Source organism: Lucilia cuprina, chromosome 5 (genome assembly GCF_022045245.1).
Source record: "Lucilia cuprina isolate Lc7/37 chromosome 5, ASM2204524v1, whole genome shotgun sequence".
Lineage (NCBI taxonomy): Eukaryota > Metazoa > Arthropoda > Insecta > Diptera > Calliphoridae > Lucilia > Lucilia cuprina.
Genome location: NC_060953.1, coordinates 36,431,159 through 36,451,226, shown reverse-complemented (window position 1 = coordinate 36,451,226; position 20,068 = coordinate 36,431,159). Strand labels below are relative to the sequence as shown.

Here is a 20,068-nt window from a genome sequence, read left to right as displayed (position 1 = left end):
AAAAAATGTTTGAAACTAATCACCTTTTAATCTTAACTTCAATGTTGCATTCACGCAAATTATCTGCGTAATTTTAAAACGATCTTCCTTTTTACTCCTTAAAAAAGAAAAAACACGTTTCTGTACGCGTATGAACATTTAGTTTCAAAAGCAGTCAGAAAGTACGAAAGAATTACAATCCATTCATTAATCATTATATGGCAGCTGATCCTTAAAGTGTCGTTGTTTCGACCACAATATTCAGTCATATGGATGCAATGGATATGGTGTATAGTTAGGCGATATGATACACCGGCGAATGCAACACAACATTCATTCATTAATGCATCTTTAAATGTTTATATTTGTTTGAAATGTTGAAAATTGTGGCTCGTTAAGAAGTGTAAAAATAAAATGTGTTTTTAACTGTCAACAGTTTTACGCCCATTGTATTTAATAATTTCCCATTTTATTTTAATTTCTTAACATATTTGAATATTTCTCTGTTTGTTTATGTTGGCAACTAAAATGATAAATTGTTCATTTTCAATTGTTGGTCTCTTGTTTTATGAGTATTTGGAGTATCTTGCTAACGATTCGCATCACTGCTTTAAACAAAATAAACATTTTATATACGTATGTATATGTATGTATCTTTGAAAATTCACTGAGTGACTGACTGCTGGACACGCCTAAAACATTCAACATTCTACTTGCTTTCGGTTTGTTTCCTTAGGTCTTAGATATCAAATGGGAAATGAATGATATTTGACGAATTTAATTGTGGGGTTTTAAAATCCCATTTAAATAAAAATAAAACAGAGAGTTGTAGGAATGAAAAAAAGGAAGCAAATTTAATTATAGACATTTTAGAAAAACCAACAATACTAATGAGTTCTTAATTAGTGAAGATTTATATCTTAAGTAATATGTTTAATAAATATATATTTAAGAGAGCGATGTTGTTAAGAGATGTTATTTTCAAATTGTGAGAGGAAAATGTTAAGTGTTCATGTCCGTGTCTTGAAAAATGTTGAAAAAGTTTTCTCTTTCGAAGTCAAAGCAAAACTAGAAAAAATAAAGACTAGTCCATACACTAGTATATGGACTAGTTTATAGGTTAGTCAATAGTTTGTTGATAAATCCATGGATTAATTTATGGACAAGCCTATAGGCAATATATGGATCATTGTATAGGCTATTCTATGAATTATAAACCAGACTATAGTCTACATAGAATGTATACTAGACTATAGACTAGAATATTGACTAGAATATAGACTAGACTATAGACTAGACTATTGACTAGAATATAGACTAGACTATAGACTATACTATAGACTAGACTATAGACTAAGCTATAGACTAGACTATAGACTAGACTATAGACTAAACTATAGACTAGACTATAGACTAGACTATAGACTAGACTATAGACTAGACTATAGACTAGACTATAGACTAGGCTATAGACTAGACTATAGACTAGACTATAGACTAGACTATAGACTAGACTATAGACTAGACTATAGACTAGACTATAGAGTAGACTATAGACTAGACTATAGACTAGACTATAGACTAGACTATAGACTAGACTATAGACTAGACTATAGACTAGACTATAGACTAGACTATAGACTAGACTATAGACTAGACTATAGACTAGACTATAGACTAGACTATAGACTAGACTATAGACTAGACTATAGACTAGACTATAGACTAGACTATAGACTAGACTATAGACTAGACTATAGACTAGACTATAGACTAGACTATAGACTAGACTATAGACTAGACTATAGACTAGACTATAGACTAGACTATAGACTAGACTATAGACTAGACTATAGACTAGACTATAGACTAGACTATAGACTAGACTATAGACTAGACTATAGACTAGACTATAGACTAGACTATAGACTAGATTATAGACTAGACTATAGACTAGACTATAGACTAGACTATAGACTAGACTATAGACTAGACTATAGACTAGACTATAGACTAGACTATAGACTAGACTATAGACTAGACTATAGACTAGACTATAGACTAGACTATAGACTAGACTATAGACTAGACTATAGACTAGACTATAGACTAGACTATAGACTAGACTATAGACTAGACTATGGACTAGACTATAGACTAGACTATAGACTAGACTATAGACTAGGCTATAGACTAGACTATAGACTAGACTATAGACTAGACTATAGACTAGACTATAGACTAGACTATAGACTAGACTATAGACTAGACTATAGACTAGACTATAGACTAGACTATAGACTAGACTATAGACTAGACTATAGACTAGACTATAGACTAGACTATAGACTAGACTATAGACTAGACTATAGACTAGACTATAGACTAGACTATAGACTAGACTATAGACTAGACTATAGACTAGACTATAGACTAGACTATAGACTAGACTATAGACTAGACTATAGACTAGACTATAGACTAGACTATAGACTAGACTATAGACTAGACTATAGACTAGACTATAGACTAGACTATAGACTAGACTATAGACTAGACTATAGACTAGACTATAGACTAGACTATAGACTAGACTATAGACTAGACTATAGACTAGACTATAGACTAGACTATAGACTAGACTATAGACTAGACTATAGCCTATACTAGACTAGACTAGACTATAGACTAGACTAGACTATAGACTAGACTAGACTAGACTATAGACTAGACTATAGACTAGACTAGACTATAGACTAGACTAGACTATAGACTGGACTATAGACTAGACTATAGACTAGACTATAGACTAGACTATAGACTAGACTATAGACTAGACTATAGACTAGACTATAGACTAGACTATAGACTAGACTATAGACTAGACTATAGACTAGACTATAGACTATAGACTAGACTATAGACTAGACTATAGACTATAGACTAGACTATAGACTAGACTATAGACTAGACTATAGACTACATTATAGACTAGACTATAGACTACATTATAGACTAGACTATACACTAGACTAGACTATAGACTGGACTATAGACTAGACTATAGACTGGACTATAGACTCGACTATAGACTAGACTATAGACTAGACTATAGACTAGACTATAGACTAGACTATAGACAAGACTATAGACTAGACTATAGACTAGACTATAGACTAGACTATAGACTAGACTATAGACTAGATTATAGACCAGATTAGAGAAAAGACTACAGACTAGACTATGGACTATACTATAGACTAGACTATAGACTAGTTTATGGACTATACTATAGACTAGACTGTAGACTATATACTAAACTAAAGAGTCGACTATAGGCTAGACAATATATACTGGACTATATACTAGATTAAAGACTTTTAAAATATATATTTTTCTCCAATTTAACATCTCTTATCATAAAACCTTTTAACTAATAATAAAATAATAACTTAACAAATGAAATACTTACACCCTGTATTATATATAATTGTTGTATTTCATTTTGTGGTTGTTTCCAGAAATTATATGTCACAAAAATGTGATTAGATTTTAAAGAATTTCCAAATGCATTCGTTCGTTCGTTCATTCATACGTTTATTTAGCCAAAAAATACCAAACAGTAATTGAAGCAAAAAAAAAAGCAGAGAAGGAAAACATAATATCCCGCAGTCATTAAGAGTATTTAGTCGAATAGTATGAAGATGATCATCCGTCATTGTGTCACATTGTGTTGTTGTAGTTGCAATGCATGTTACAGACCGACCGTAAGATGCAACACAAAAATGCATGAGATGCCAACAGTGGGTCGAGGTGAATTGAATGGATACGAACGAACATTGGTTGAATATATGAATGAATAGTTGGGGTTTGGATCGATAGTTTAAGCATGCCACAAGACCAAATGCATTTGTCATTTTGGCAATTAATGTGTTGTGTGGAGTTTGTTCGTTGATGCCATCATCATCATCAGCATCAACATTATCAACAGCAGCATCATCAGCAACGCCACCATCCAAATCCAATAAGATTGTTGAACAGTTAAGCAGCAGAGATGAAAACATCCAACCCATGTTTACAGACAGAAGCGTTTCGCACGTTATCACATTACCAGCAGGCACAAATATTTTTTTTCAATTTTGTGTTGATTGGAGGAAGTAGTTGTGGAAGTTTTTGGTTGCAGCAAAAGATGAAAGATGACGAACAGCATCAAGGTGCGGTCCAGTTGTTTGAGTGTCGAGATTTGTGGTGTCGTTTTGGGCATATTGTATTCGTTAGTGTTGCAGTTGTTGTGATTGCATTATCATCATCATCATTATTTTTATATCATTATCAGCATTTTTTGCCGCCATTTGATTTGAGAAGCCATCATCATATAATATTTAGATCATCATGATTAAAATGATGAAACGGTTGTCAATTTAGTTGCATGTGAGTGATTGGAATTCCAAAAAAGAAATGAGAAAAAAATATGTTTTTTTAGTTAAGATAAAGTAAAGATTAATGAAAATAACTGATAAATTGAGCTAAGCACTTAGTTTATTTATTTACTGTCGTTTTTAAAAAAGTTTATGATTAAAAATGTTTTAAAGAAGTTTCAATAATAAAAAAAACGGGAAACATTCTATCTATCTATCTATCTATCTATCTATCTATCTATCTATCTATCTATCTATCTATCTATCTATCTATCTATCTATCTATCTATCTATCTATCTATCTATCTATCTATCTATCTATCTATCTATCTATCTATCTATCTATCTATCTATCTATCTATCTATCTATCTATCTATCTATCTATCTATCTATCTATCTATCTATCTATCTATCTATCTATCTATCTATCTATCTATCTATCTATCTATCTATCTACATAAAACAATAAATATTCTTGTAATTCCAGTCGGTTATCTTACTGATGTTTTCAAAATTGCAGCACCTTTATTGGCCACATTAAAATTATACAAAATAACATTTCAACTTTTCAATATCCTGCTGGCAACACGAACAACAACAATAACTATTTATATCCCTATTGTATATAGACGATTGTTATTACAACTAATTACGAGTACATTTACTTTAATAGGTCCGATACTTAAAAAACAATGTTTGTTTTTATTTCACTTGTACTTACAACATTGTGAGTATATTATCACCGTAATAATCACAATAAACTGTTAAATCCTGCCTAAGGATACTCAATACTACTCTTCAAAGTTCGAAAACTTTGTAAAATGCGTAACTATGTTGACCCCCTTTTCTTTTGCTGTTTCCAACAATTTTAATGATGGAATACAAGCTACAAACATATAAATAAAATGAATATAATGGCCGGACTTGGAATCATCATCGTCATCATCATTATTATTGATATTCTGACATGTTAAAAAGTCAAAATATTTTAACAACTTAATAATAATACAAAACAGCAAAGACAGAGAATGTAAGAGTTGTGAAGCTATCAAGACAAATGCATCTGTTGATGAAGGTGCTACAAAACAGAGTTGATGAATAAACTTTTACGAACGTGCCACATTTAAAACGAGAACAGTTTTCGCAACAGAATACTACAAACATCCATACACGATGAATATGATATACATACTCAAATATCATCATCAGTCATTTTCATACATGAGATCAAAAACATTGACTGTTCGATCGGTTGTTTGAATGGATCGTTGTATAGTTGTTGTTTGTTTTGTTCGTTTGTTGTTTAGTCGGATGTTCGTTTGGTCGATCGCCTGTTCGTTCGATTGTTGGAATGGCCAAATAAGTCAGTTACAATTATGCTTTTCCACCTGTCTGAATATTTATCGATTGATCTTATGAATGCTATGTAAGTTTATCATAAGTCGTTTCGTATTTTTTTTAATATTTATAAAATATTCTTTTCGTTTAAGTTATTTATGTGTTTATTTTAGAGTTGCCAACTAATGCCTGATTACTGGCACCAAAGGGGACATCACAAAAATGGTTTACGTATGTCTGGTTTAACTAGGATTGCCCTGCATTCGTAGAGCACCATTTGGAGTGGAGTATTAGTATAAATTCGGCTATCCTTATTAGTTTTCTGATAAGAATTTGTTCATTATTTTAAATCTATATGTGAAAATAGAGAAGAAGCCGACAATCGAGGGGAGAGTTTCTTAAGTCGGAAATCTCTATAAAAAGATTTCCAAATATGAAGAAGTTTCACACATGATATGCTTTGAAATGTTTCTTTAACGATATATTCAATGATCCCGTTCAAGTTGACATACAGGTGGGATTTTAAGTATACATAAATCCTTGGTAACCCACCAAATGTTAAAAAATAAAACCATCCACAGAAAAACGATCCTCATTTTATTAACTGACAAATGAGTCGGATCTTGTGTAAATATTTTACGTAGTGGTTTGTTGAGCTGTTGATTATGAAGCCAATTAAAGATATCGAATAACGCGAGAATATTAAACTGACACATTTGCACAATGATGTCGATTATGATGACGATGATGAGGACTACAACAACGACTACGTTGCAAAGCCGCCACTAACAGTTTTCTTTATTAAACGAGAGAGTTAAAAAGTCAACAAACTAAACTAAACCATATAACCAACGGCTACTGCTGCATACTTACTTGATAATAAAGAGAGGAAACTCGTGTGTTAGTGTGTGTGTGTGTAAAAACGGATCCTTAACTTTTTAATTTAAAAGTTTAAAAAACTCATAAATCATAGTAAATTCATTTCATAAACATACACTAAGCAGAAAAGGGGAAAAACTCTTTATGCAACTTGCTAACAAGAGACTAATGTCAAATATTGTCTTTATCTTTAATATACGAAATATCAAATATAAAAAGCCTTCCATATATTCTCGAGAGAAGGAAGACTAAGCAACCAATGAAAGTTAAATTTGTATGACAATAATACCTGCTTATTATCATAAACTAGGTGAAGTTTTATTATTAAAAAATTAATAAAATAACAAAACTAAACCTGCACCTGTCATTAAATAAAAACAAGGAATTGAATAGTAAAAACAACTTTAAAGTGAAAAACTGGATCCACCTCTGTATTTTCTCTCTGTATGACACAAAACTTAAAAAATACCAGCGCTGCAAATACAACAAGCTGCAAGTTATAGAATTTTTTCTGTAGTGTTAAATATGATTTCTTTAACTGTCTTCTTCTGCATTCATTCAATACCGTTTTGTTTTTTTTATTCTTTCATAAGAATGGGTGTTTTCCTTAGTGTGGACACACACATCATTAATAATTCCTTTGACTAGTCATCGCTAAGTTTAGGAACAAAATAACTACGATTAAAGTTAACAAGCTCAATTGTCGGTTAAATGACAACTTTTGACATCTTGTAAAATGACAGTAGACAACAACAACAACGTATTTCATTTAGAATTTTTAAAATACAGTGTAGTAGTTGCAGTTGTAATTGATATTAAGTCATACAAATCTTTTGATATTTTAACCATTAAATCTGAGGATATTCCTATATTGTCAAGCCAAAGAATGTGTGGGAAAATTGTCAGAGTAAGATGCTTTCAGTTTCTGTTTATAAAAGAAATTTTAAAGTAAAATATTTTAGTTTTAATATCAGAGATGCAACCCGAAACGGTTTAAATCGGCGGCGGCTGGTCGCCCGTACTATTATGCAAGCCGCGCCGCCATCGACTTATTTCGTTTCAAAAGCTAAGCCGATTTAAACGTAGCCGCTGATAAGGATTGTAATCGCACATGTATTTCGGAAAATAATTTCACCAATTTGAACGGAGTTGCCACTATTTTAAATTTTTATTGCTAATTGAAAAGAATTGCCATACAGTATTGTGCTAATATTAAAGAAGTGTAAACTACTATAAATATGTATTTTCTATAGAAAAAAACTTATATAGAGACAGGTTTCTATATAACAGACTATTATTCGGAGATTTTTCAATATAATAAACGCTCAATCAATTAAATTAGTTAAATTGAGCCGACAATTTAGACACCGTCGATATTTTCTATAATAAGCCACCACAGCCGCCGATTATTTTGCATCGGCTTGTATATCTGATGTAAACATTGGAAGGTTAAACACAGTCATCGGACGTACCCAATAGCATACCAGCACAGAATATGACACAAATTTTGTTAAATCTAAGACGGTATTAGATTGTAAGAAAACTTTAACCTAATACTCTCCCAGAGGTAAGGTTTACATCATATGATTACCAGGCCACTCGGAAGTAGACGGTAACAAAAGTGCGAATGTACTAGATTTAAATGTAAAACTTATTGATGCAAGGCTTCTTGTGAAGAACCACAAAGTTTCTATGTGGTGACTCTTACGAGAGGAGGGCAAGTAGGCTTCCCAAAATGACCACTTCTGAGGCCATATTCATAGTGGACACACAGGACCAAAGGCATAGATATACAAAATTGGACGTGCAGATGCTGTCAAATGAGAATAGTGAAACTCTGGAGTACTTTCTTAGACACTGTCAGGCTTTCAAAAAATTTAGACTAAAATATCTTGGATATTTTTACCTGGATGATACAGTCTGCACTTACGATTCAACACATACGATTAAAACGGACATGAAAATAAAGTTGATTCTGATATTGAAATTTAAAAGAAAAATATGTTAGTTTTTACACCAGAAATACAAGCCGAAACGGTTCAAATCGGTGGCTGCTGGTCGCCCGTAATATTTTATTGCAAATTGAAAAGAGTTGCCACACAATATTGTGCTAATATTTAAATAGTGAAAACTACTATAAATGTCCATTAGAGACAGGTTTCTATATAACAGACTATTATACGGAGATTTTTCAATATAATAAACGCTTATAAGGTGAATTTCTGAAGAAAAAGTTAAATTGAGCCGACAATTTAGCCGCCGTCGATATTTTCTAAAATAAGCCGCCGCCGACCTAAAATGATTGTGCCGCCGCCGAATATGTCGCAAATTTTGTAACACTGATCCCAGATTAAATGTTTTGGTCAGGAACATTAGGCGAAAGGCACTAATCAGAACACTAGCTTTTAGACAAAGTCCGAGAAATAACGAAATACGCAAATACCGACAGTGCGAAGGGACTAGATTAGGCGGTTAAGTTAAATCTAAGACGGTATTTGATTGTAAGCAAACTTTAAGAGAATACTCTCCCAGAGGTAAGGTTTACATTATATGATTACCAGGCCACCCGGAAGTAGACGGTAACAAAAAAGCGAATGTACTAGATTTAAATATAAATCTTATTGATGCAAGGCCTCTTGTGTAGAACCATAAAGTTTCTATGGGGTGACTCTTACGAGAAGAGGGCAAGAAGGCTTCCCAAAATGACCACTTCTGAGGTCAGTGTGATGGTACGTATTCATAGTGGACACACAGGACCAAAGAATTAGATATACAAAATTGAACGTGCAGATTCTGACGAATGAGAACAGTGACACTCTGAAGCACTTTCTTAGACACTGTCAGGCTTTCACAAAATTTAGACCAAAATATCTTGGATATCTTCACCGTATGGATGATACAGTCTGAATTTACGATTCAACACATACGATTAAAATGGACATGAACTTTGCAGTTCTCTTAAATAAGCCGAGAAAGTTATTTTCTTCGCAGTGCTTAGCATTTTAATAAAAGTTGATTCTGATATTGCAGTTGTATAGATCCGACTGGGATTAAAACGCTTTTTTTTCACACTTTGTTAAGTATAGTATGAATGGAGTAAACCCTAAAAATTGTGGGAAGTAAAGAAAATTTAATGGGACCACTTTACATTTATCCGACATATTCATTGAAAAGAACATTCGACACAGCCACCCCTTGCAGGTGATCAGCACCGAACTTGTCCATAAAATATGTACTTCTCCGTGCATTAGACTTTGAGTTTAAACCACAGCTACCACATGAACTCCGAGAGGACCTCTCCGAAAGTCTTCGCTATGAGCTTTTCCGGTTCCCATGGGTTGGTCTCAACTCAAATCAAATCATTCTAAGGAAAGGATACATTTGACAACACTGGTTAATAGTCCAAACAAACTAGAATTGCTAACAGCATCTCTTTCTTCAACTGATTACAATAACACCAAGATCATCTAGGTAACGATTAGGCAAACTTGTTACAAAAGTAAATTTCTGTTTGACAATAGTGAGCATACCTCGTTTGTTAACTTTTAGAAAACGGATGTGTACAAAATTTCGAGAACGTTGCGTTGTCAACATTAATTAACCTAGGAGAACAATTTCGTTTCCCTAACTATTATAAGGCCTTAGATATCGATAATCAAACAAAAAATTAAATTAATTTAATCAAAAAGCTTTGGTCGTCAAAGGGTTAAGTAACAAGACTCACATTAAATTATTGAAACGCCTTAAGTGGCCACTTAAATTTATTAATAATCCACATAATTTGAGGTTTTAAAATCATCATACCCACAAGTTAAATAAAAGCAACAAACACAACAGTCATAAACACATTTTAATTTATCCTTGTTCATTGTCTCTGTTCAGCTAAATTGACAACAAAGTGATGGACTAAAGGAAGAAACGAGTGACTGAAGACGTGATAGTAGTTGTCGTAAAGAATATATGGTTAGTATGCTACAACTATAACTCTTGAGTATATTATTAATAATATTTACAATTATATTGCTGGTTGTAACTTAGGTGGCTGTTTGTTTGCAGTTGTTTAGCGCTTAATATGTCATTTAGATGTTTGGCCAGAGATAAGCTGACTGACTGACATGCGTGTATTTATTATTATCATTGTCATCATCAACATTAACAATGTCAATTTTTAAAAGGGCAACTAGGAAAATGTATGTTAAAAAAATAAACAGACAATATGTCTGTACGTGCCTTTACTAAAGGTCACGATTTCTTAAGACTGATTCTTCTAATAATAACACAGTTATTTGGGGAATTGTTAAACTAAAATTTAAACTAGTTTCCTTTTCTAGTGTCATGTATTTGTGTGTGTGTGTGTTTGTTGTCATTGTTTCTTACAGACCGGAAATAAAGTTTCTAATCAATTAAATGTGATCGTTAAATTACAGCGTAAATACATGTAAATAGATTCTAATTACTAGCCTAGAAAAAAAACAACTATTTAAATTATTTATTTTGATTCTTTTAGACAATTAAGAACAATAGTAAATAGAACAGAAAAGTTATTTTTTGTCGATTTTTTTTTTGTAATAGGTCTTGGGAAGTAGAACAGCTTGTTAATGTCCATGTAGATTGAGTTAAGATTATAATATTACTTGTTATTATTTTAACAATTACTCTTAAGTTCAATTTGGTTTCATTTCATATTTTTATAGTAAAAAAAAATTTGTTGTATTCAACTTTGTATATGTTGCATTTTTTATGTATGTCCATATATCCTGCTAGCTGGTAGATATTTATCCTGGTTAATATCATGTATATTAAATGTAATAGTTGTGTTTAACATTATAGCCAAATGTTTTCACCTGGTTTATTCCCAATAATGGAAATAAATAAATAATTAATTGACTATAAAAGTTTTGAACAAATGTTTACATATATGTAGTAAACTTGTCTATATATAAGTATGTGTGTGTATTTCATTAGTGGAAAAGGATCATTGATAATCTCTATGTTTATTATTTGCCTGAGGGCTATTAGGGACTTTTTTTATAAACATTTCCTCATTTGGTTTAATTTAAATTATATTTAAAAGGAATTAATATTCACTTTAATTTTATTTTGAAATCTGTCAAATTTGAAAAGCAATTGAAAACTAGTAAGAAAATTAAATGACTCATGACCGACTATATACTTAATACCCTAAACTAATTATTAGTATATTTAGATTATTTTTGATATTGATCAACAATTTCATGGTTTATTATATTTCTATATACTTATGATAATCAATGACAACGAACTGATTTTCTAAGAGATATTTGGGGCTAGACCCTAGCCCTAGTACCTTGGACTCATGGATACTAGGGGCTAGAGTCTGGACTAGGGTATAGACTCGTACAATTTTTGGTAATGGGTATTAATATATATATTTGATTTGTTTCGTATTTTAAAGCCATTCTAAAATTTCACGGATTTCAAAAATATCCGGGAGTTAGTTCTCTATATGGGCTAGAAATCGATGGAGTATGATTTTAGGTTCAATAAAACTTATATTTAAATCCTTATATGAAGATCGAGTTGTTTGCGAAACATAATCAATAGAACTCGTTGGAAACCCTATTGGGATACAAATATCAAAATATCTTTGAAATTGCAACCTGTTGGCTTCATCTAGATGTAGAAGCGAAGGCGGTGCCAAGGTTTAGTTTGGTCAAATTGCACAACTTAACGCCAACTTCGTGAGAGATAGGTAAACTTATCCTAGAAGGAAATCAAGCCATATACAACACAAAAGACATTTAAGTGTCTACTCTATTGATTACTTGGTGACAATAAGTACAAAAGAAATATACACGTCTTGTACAAAATTGACACTAAAGTATTTATAATTTTTAATTAAGCTTACTATAGAAAACGAATTAATTATTTAATTATAAACACTTTGGTGTCAATTTGGTACCAGGCGTGTATATTTCTTTTTTCCTCTTTGTAACAACTGTCTTTTCTAACGGTTATTTTAAGGTAACTAAAGTGACGAAAGTTTTCACTTTCGTTTACAACAAGTACATTCGTGACGAAAGACATATTAGATGTACATATTAGAGCCAAGCAGGTAGTATGACTTTAGTGGAAACTCCTCACATTTCCGAATATAAAAGATAGATTTTTATCTAAGACATCACTTTCGAATGGATCCTCTTAAAAGCATCGCCAAAACCCAGTCGGCAGAGAATCATTTTTGTCGTTAGCTTCAGATTTTAATGGCAAACAGACTCTGGAGACTATTGAAACACTACATTAAACAAAGGACATCCATTACATCCAAAAGTAATTTCTTAAAGTCCAAAATACTGTTAAACAATTTTTCAAAAAACCAGTTCTTTATCACTATTTTTACATTAAAATATATTAAAAAATCTAAAGCTGTTCCCTCAGCATGTTAAAAAAAATCCTAAAGAGTTGAATCGTGTTTCCTTTAAAAAGAATCAGTAGAAAAAGTTTTGTTCTAAATAGGTAAATCTGCTTTTAGGCTTAAATTTCAAACAGGAATCAGGAATGAAAGAACTATTTCTCTATTATGTGAAATGTATGACTTATGCACTTCTAAACTAAAACTGTTAATAATTTCGAACAAACTATTGTTAAAAAAGTACAATATTACATTTTAAATGAAATTAATTTTAATAAAAAGCAAATACATACCGTTGCTGGATCCTGAAAATATAATAAAAAAAATATTATTAGAATTTTATTTTAAATGATTTATATATATTAGGTTTATGATTATCTTCATAATTATGATTAAAATAAATAAATAAGTTCTGGTTAGACTTTTGATTTTAAAATCGCTCGGCCTATGCCAACAATCTATACAAGTTGGAGGCAATAGACAATTTCGTTATATTCTTGTACCCACAAAATTATATAAATTTGTTCAATTCACAATCAAGTTGTATATTGTACCTACTAAAGTGTTGTAACAATGATTGTGAATATATCTCTGCAGCAAGTCATAAGTTCTAAACTAATAAATAAACTGTTTTTAATAAAATTTTAGTTCTTGTTTGTTTGTTTTGGAAAACAGCTGCTTGTGATTTCTGTGTTACCACTATATCGAATCGATTTGACAATACTTAAATTTCTTACAACATTCGAAACCAACAACATTGTTACGACTATAGTAGCAGTTGCTGACATACTATGCATACAACGCTACAACATTTATTGTGAATTGAACAATTCCGTTTCCTTATTAAATTCTAAGATGATCAAGCCAGGTCCATGCACTGAAATGCACGCTTTCGCATAGCCCCCATACAAGTGGTTCCCTGGAAAGCAGTTTAACTGTGCCCTTGTTGTGTAGCTTTCGAGTCGAGAGAAAAAACATTGAAATATTTGAGACTTCCACTTTTTAGTTGGGTGATTCAAATACTTTTTAAACTAAACACATTACAATTAACTAAATTACGTGTGCTCACCCTGTTTTAAACAAGACGATTATACATTTTTCGATTTTTTTGTCGATTCGAATGTTACAGAACATAGGCACTGGTTAAAAAATAACATTATACCGATTAAATTCTACATTAAACAAGTAAGAGTTCTATATTCGGCTGTGCCGAATCTTATATACCCTTCACCATGATGTGTTAAAAAACAGTCATTACGAATAATATTACAAAAAATCAAAAAATACCAATTGGAGCCCATTTTATACGATCTAAATTAATCCGGGATCTACATGCTTAACTTCATATTTCTAGGTTCAATATTATAGAAATTTTAAAAAGTACCTTTTGAAGAACGAAATAGTTCCAAAAACTTCCCTTTTATGGGTTCCCACTTAATCCAGGCTCTACATAATGTTTCTAGATTCAATATTATAGAACGAAAAAGTACCAAAAAGTCCCCTTTTATGTATTCTGGACTAATCCGTGCTCTACATACTTAATATCATGTTACTATGTTCAATATTGTAGAAATTTCAAAAAGTACCTTTTGTAGAAAGAAAAAGTACCAAGAAGAAGTTGGGTCTCAAGGCCCAACATGCTAAATTTCATGCTTCTAGGTTCAATATTATAGAAATTTCAAAAAGTACCTTCTGAAGAACGAAAAAGTACCAAAAGTCCCCTTTTATGTGTTCTTGGCTAATCCGGGCTCTACATACTTAATTTCATGTTTCTAGGTTCTATGTTGTAAAAAATTCAAAAAGTACCTTTTGTAGAACGGAAAAGTACCAAAAAGTCCCTTTTTGTAGGTTCTTACCTAGCCAAGGTCCTACATTCTAAATTTCATGTTTCTAGGTTCAATATTATAGAAAATTCAAAAAGTGCCTTTTGTAGAATGAAAAAGTACCAAAAAGTCCCCTTTTATGTGTTATAGCCTAATCCTGGCTCTACATACTTAATTTCATGTTTTTAAGTTCAATATTATAGAAAATTCAAAAAGTACCTTTTGTAGAACGAAAAAGTATCAAAAAGTCCCTTTTTATAGGTTATTACCTAGTCAAGGTCCTACATGCTAAAATTCATGTTTCTAGGTTCAATATTATAGAAAATTCAAAAAGTACCTTTTGCAGAACGAAAAAGTACCAAAAAGTCCCTTTTTATAGGTTCTTACCTAGTCAAGGTCCTACATTTTAAATTTCATGTTTCTAGGTTATGGACCGATTGGACTGGTTTTAAATAGCGTTCTATTCGATCAGAATTGCGATGTACAGCGATGAAATTCCATATAATCAAGTTTTGTATGAGCTACCTTACATATAAGGTTACTTAGCCCACCACCTTGAGGCATGTTATTTTGGCCTTACGGAAAAACAGCGTTGCCACCTGCAGTCTTGTCGGAACTATAAACTAGATCTCCAAAATCTGAATGTTGCAGGGCGAAAAGCAGGGGGACTGTAATGATTAGGGAATATACATATAACTGGAGGGATGGCGCTACAAACAAGGTGACTTGAGTTCGCCTTATATTCGATTCGCCTTGAATGCCCCCATCTTGTACATAATTACCACTGGCTGTAAATGGTTTAACGTTTATTTATTGACTCCCTTATTCATATTCTTATTGAATTGGAAATATTTTATTTAAAATCTAGTACTAAAAAAGGAGAAACTTACAATTTTATTGATACCAAGTTTTTGGATTCTGGGAAAAAATGTTAAATTACAAATTAAACAAATCAATTGTGTTCATTCTACATGATCTCATGAGATTTCTTTTAAAACAACTAAATAATCACATACTTTTGTACTCATATTTAATTAAGTTTTTATCTACTTAAAAGTAAACTTCTTGATCGTTAATGTAACCAACTTAATTTGGAATCAAAGATGTTAGTTTGTTAAATTGAAATAAAGATATATGTTATGTTAAAAGATAATCTTGCGTATTTATCGGACCTGTTGTAGGCTCCTTCACTAGAGCCTATGGTGAAGATCAAACCCTCGACCTTTGACCTGACCAACTTGAACACCGACAACTAACCTAACGAAGGCAAATTTGGGATCGAAGATAGAGTTTTAGTATTTTTTCGACCACAAAGAAGTGCCTATTGGGAGAATTCTCGATATATTTGTATTAATTATGATCTTTCTTGGATAATAGTTGGTCACATTAATCTTATAGCCTTTCTATCAACATATTAAATAAAATTGAAGGAAAAAAAGCCACATCCATACATGAAATTATTTCGCATTTATTTATAAAGCTGTTCAAAAACAAGAAGTCATTTTCACCACCTGGATAAATAATGGACACAGTGAATTAAAAAAATCTAAAGACTGCAACTATAGATTGAAAAAAAATACTAAATGATGATTCTCTTTTCAAGTGAAACATTGATGGATGCCCTGGATAGTGAAACTATAACAACAAATGAAACAAATCAGTTAAAGGAAAAAATGCAACTTTCTGAGAACTAAAATCGACAAAAAAGCAGAAATAAAATCGGTGGCAATTTGTGAAATGAATGTTAAGTAGAAAAACTGCGGGTGGTTTTGACAAACTTGCCACCACCAAAGTACATCCATAATAATGTGGTCACTATGAGCAAAAAATAAAAAAAAAAAAAATGCCAACCAACTAACAGTAGATAAGATGACCAAGAAATTGCAATGGAATACTGAAGCAGAATCTTTAAAAGGCAATGGCATTAATTTAAGAAACCTGATAGGAATTCATTTCATTTTATTTCATTGAAATGACAAACCAACGGCAATGTCATCCATCCAATCCAGTTCTGTAAGCGATCCTATACAAAGAAATCCCATTCCAAAGCAAACCATTCAATCCAATACGTTTCGATTACTGATTTAATTGTTTGACTAATTGAGAGATTTTCAATTTTTTAACGTTAAGAGTATTGTCCTTTATTTCAAAAAAAAAAAAAAAAAACCCAAACAATTTCTACCTATTGATGTTACATCCAGCCAACCATGATGATGATTAAAATAATGACGCTGATGATCTTATTTTTGTTACAGTGATCATTGTTACTTCAAGTTAAGAGTGACAAATGTAATGACTTGATTTTGTAACCCAACAATTTGGTTTGGAGGATGTGAGCAATTGCTGACATTGCAAAGCAAGTGCACAAAAAAAAAACAACTCTAGGATGAAACACGTATACTACAAGTGAAAGGGGACAGGGAATGAAGAAGAGCTTGTCGCCAAATTGAAACTTGCATGCAGGCATGCATGCATGGCGGCATAACGGCGACAATGAGTACAATAACAAATATTGATCATCATCATGATCTTGTTGCATGATGCATGTTTGAAAGTATGAGTGAGTGTATATTGTATGTAGAATTAATTAACTGCCTGGTGGAGGCGCAACCTCACAAGTTGTCGAGACTTTAATTTTTGTCATTGCTCGTAGGGTTTTTATTCTTCTGTTTTTTTTTTTGGGTTTAAGCATCGAGGAAAACTAGAGTCTTTTGTTGATGTCTTGTTAGACACGACGAGGACACACAGAAGCATATAATCATGTACTTTTTATTATAAGAGTATATGTATTTCTTTGTTTATATGAAAAGCATGTGTGGCGGTGGCAGCTGTAAGTTTGGTCATGGTTTGGGGTTTTTTTAGCTTTTTTTTTTGGTTTTCAATTTTGTGTCTCTTCTGCTTTAGGTCTGCCAAAAAATATAATTTTGCTACTTTGGAATTTCATTGAATAAACGTGTTACAGTGTTTTCGGCAAGAAAAGACGACGGTAAGAAATTATGTAGCAACATTTTTATATATTTAAGACCATTCTATAAAGGAAGGTCCTCCCGAGCCAGAAGTTTCAAAGATTTTTCCTAGCGTTAACCAGTGATAGATATGTGGATGGATAGATAGATAAATAGATAGATATATAGATAGATAGGTATATGGATGGATGGATAGATAAATAGATAGACAGACAGACAGACAGACAGACAGACAGACAGACAGACAGATAGATAGATAGATAGATAGATAGATAGATAGATAGATAGATAGATAGATAGATAGATAGAAAGATAGATAGATAGATAGATAGATAGATGGATAGATAGATAGATAGATAGATAGATAGATAGATAGATAGATAGATAGATAGATGGATAATAGACAGCAAACTCTCTTTTAAAAGCCACATAGAGTATATTGAGGTTAATGCCAGAAAATCAGAAGATACTAGCAGGAGTAGGTATGAAGTGTAGGACGTACTGTATCAATTCAGTATACAGACTGACGGCATTAAGAGTATGTAAGTGCTTACAGAACGGTATCAGACGAAGCGACGTTTGTCACTGCGGGATTGATTCCGTTTGATCTCCTGTCAATGGAGATTGGTTCTATACATAAAGACAACATCACAAAGATAGAAACTCGATCGAAAACTCTAGAAAGTTGACAAAGAAGATGGTCAGCTACTACAAAAGGCCGATACATATACCCTAATACCTAATCATAAAATCTGGTTTGAGATAAAACACAGGCATGTAGAGTATTACACAACCCAATTCCTTAGTGGACACGGTGCATATAGGCACTACTTACATCGATTTGGTCTGATCGAATCACCTTTATATCCAATTTGCCATGACGTAGAAGATGCGGAACACGTCTTCTTCTTCTGTCCCAGATTCAACTCAGAAAGATAGAATCTTCAAACAAAGCTACGAGTCGATAATATTATACAGCTGATGCTGGGGATACTTATATAGCTAAGTAAATAAAACTTGTTCTTCCAAACATTTAACCACTGTACAATAGTTTGTTTACGTTACATACAAAACAACATGTAGCAAGACAGGTCATAAGGCTTCTTTTCCTTTTTTTTGGTTATTGCTCTGCAGTTTCTTCTGTATTTTCTCTCCTTTTCGTTTAGATTGTTTTTATTAATTCTTGTATCAATGGCAAAGTAAAAGATAGTAAAACTGATCATGGTTACATGGTCTAGTTGGACTATCATCTACAAAAAGTGGCGCCAACAGAATTTGATGACAAGATTTATGCAAATATTTTATTAACGACAACAGTGGGAATTTTCTATAAGAATCAAATACAAACACAACTTAATTTTAATGTAAAACTTAACGTTTTCAAAAACCATCATCAAGCCTAAGAACAATGTCCTCTTAAAGATCAAAGTAATTTATGGTTAGAAAGAAGTAAAAAAGAAAACTATTATTTTATAAAATTGTTTAAGAGAAGAAAAAATTAAGAAAAATTTGTTGCGTTTAATGTATTTTACAATACAATAGAGCCATATAATCAATTTGAGCACGTTTAATAACCCAACATCATCATCAAACTTCATTGACGACTAAGTCTTTGGCTGATCCAGTGTAAAAATATATTGATCACGTGTAGATAATTTTCTTGTTTCATTGTTGCTGTAATCATGTTTTAGCTCCCATGTAGGCAATTGTTTTAATTTATATTTTGCAAACTTTATATTTTGTTTAAGTTAAATGCCATTAAACTAATTTAAAAACGATTGAGAATTTGCTACACCTGATGAACTTTTAATCATTTACAGTAAAGAAAAAAAATAAGTATATGAAATTATGGGCAATATGTGGAAGAGGATTTGTGATGGTAGATGCTTTATTAAAACTTAAATAGAGAGATCTGTGAGACACTGTTCATCTTTAGAAGATCAGGTTCTAAACTGGATGACAAAACGAAATATCCCAGCAAAATCTTTACATACCCGGTAAGTAGGTAAGTAATATTGGAGGAAGTTGTAAGTAGTTACTTTTTGGGTTCGACGATGACCAAAAAATAACTAGTTACAAATCTGTTTACCCAACTTTTCCAGATTTAAAACTGGTTTTACAGTTAATTTTCGTGTTTGCTATTCTATACACTTACTCAATGTCCCATTAAAAAATAGTTTTATCATTCTACCTGGAATGGTTTTCACACAAATGTAAAAATCAACATTTCTTGTAAAAAAACTTCCAAAATCGACTACGGTTACACACACTAA

General features: G+C 31.9%; 1 protein-coding gene across 2 annotated transcripts in view; it reads right to left on the bottom strand.

The window, feature by feature from the left end:
• LOC111675052 (ankyrin repeat domain-containing protein SOWAHC) overlaps positions 1-20,068 on the bottom strand; it is a 140,308-nt gene that overhangs the window by 25,569 nt on the left and 94,671 nt on the right. For both annotated transcript variants that reach the window (XM_046951704.1, XM_046951703.1), the window contains exons 4-5: positions 13,300-13,311; positions 3,452-3,454 (exon numbers count right to left, since the gene is read on the bottom strand). In XM_046951704.1, the coding sequence (XP_046807660.1) occupies positions 3,452-3,454; positions 13,300-13,311 (15 nt within the window). The remainder of the gene's footprint in view (positions 1-3,451; positions 3,455-13,299; positions 13,312-20,068) is intronic.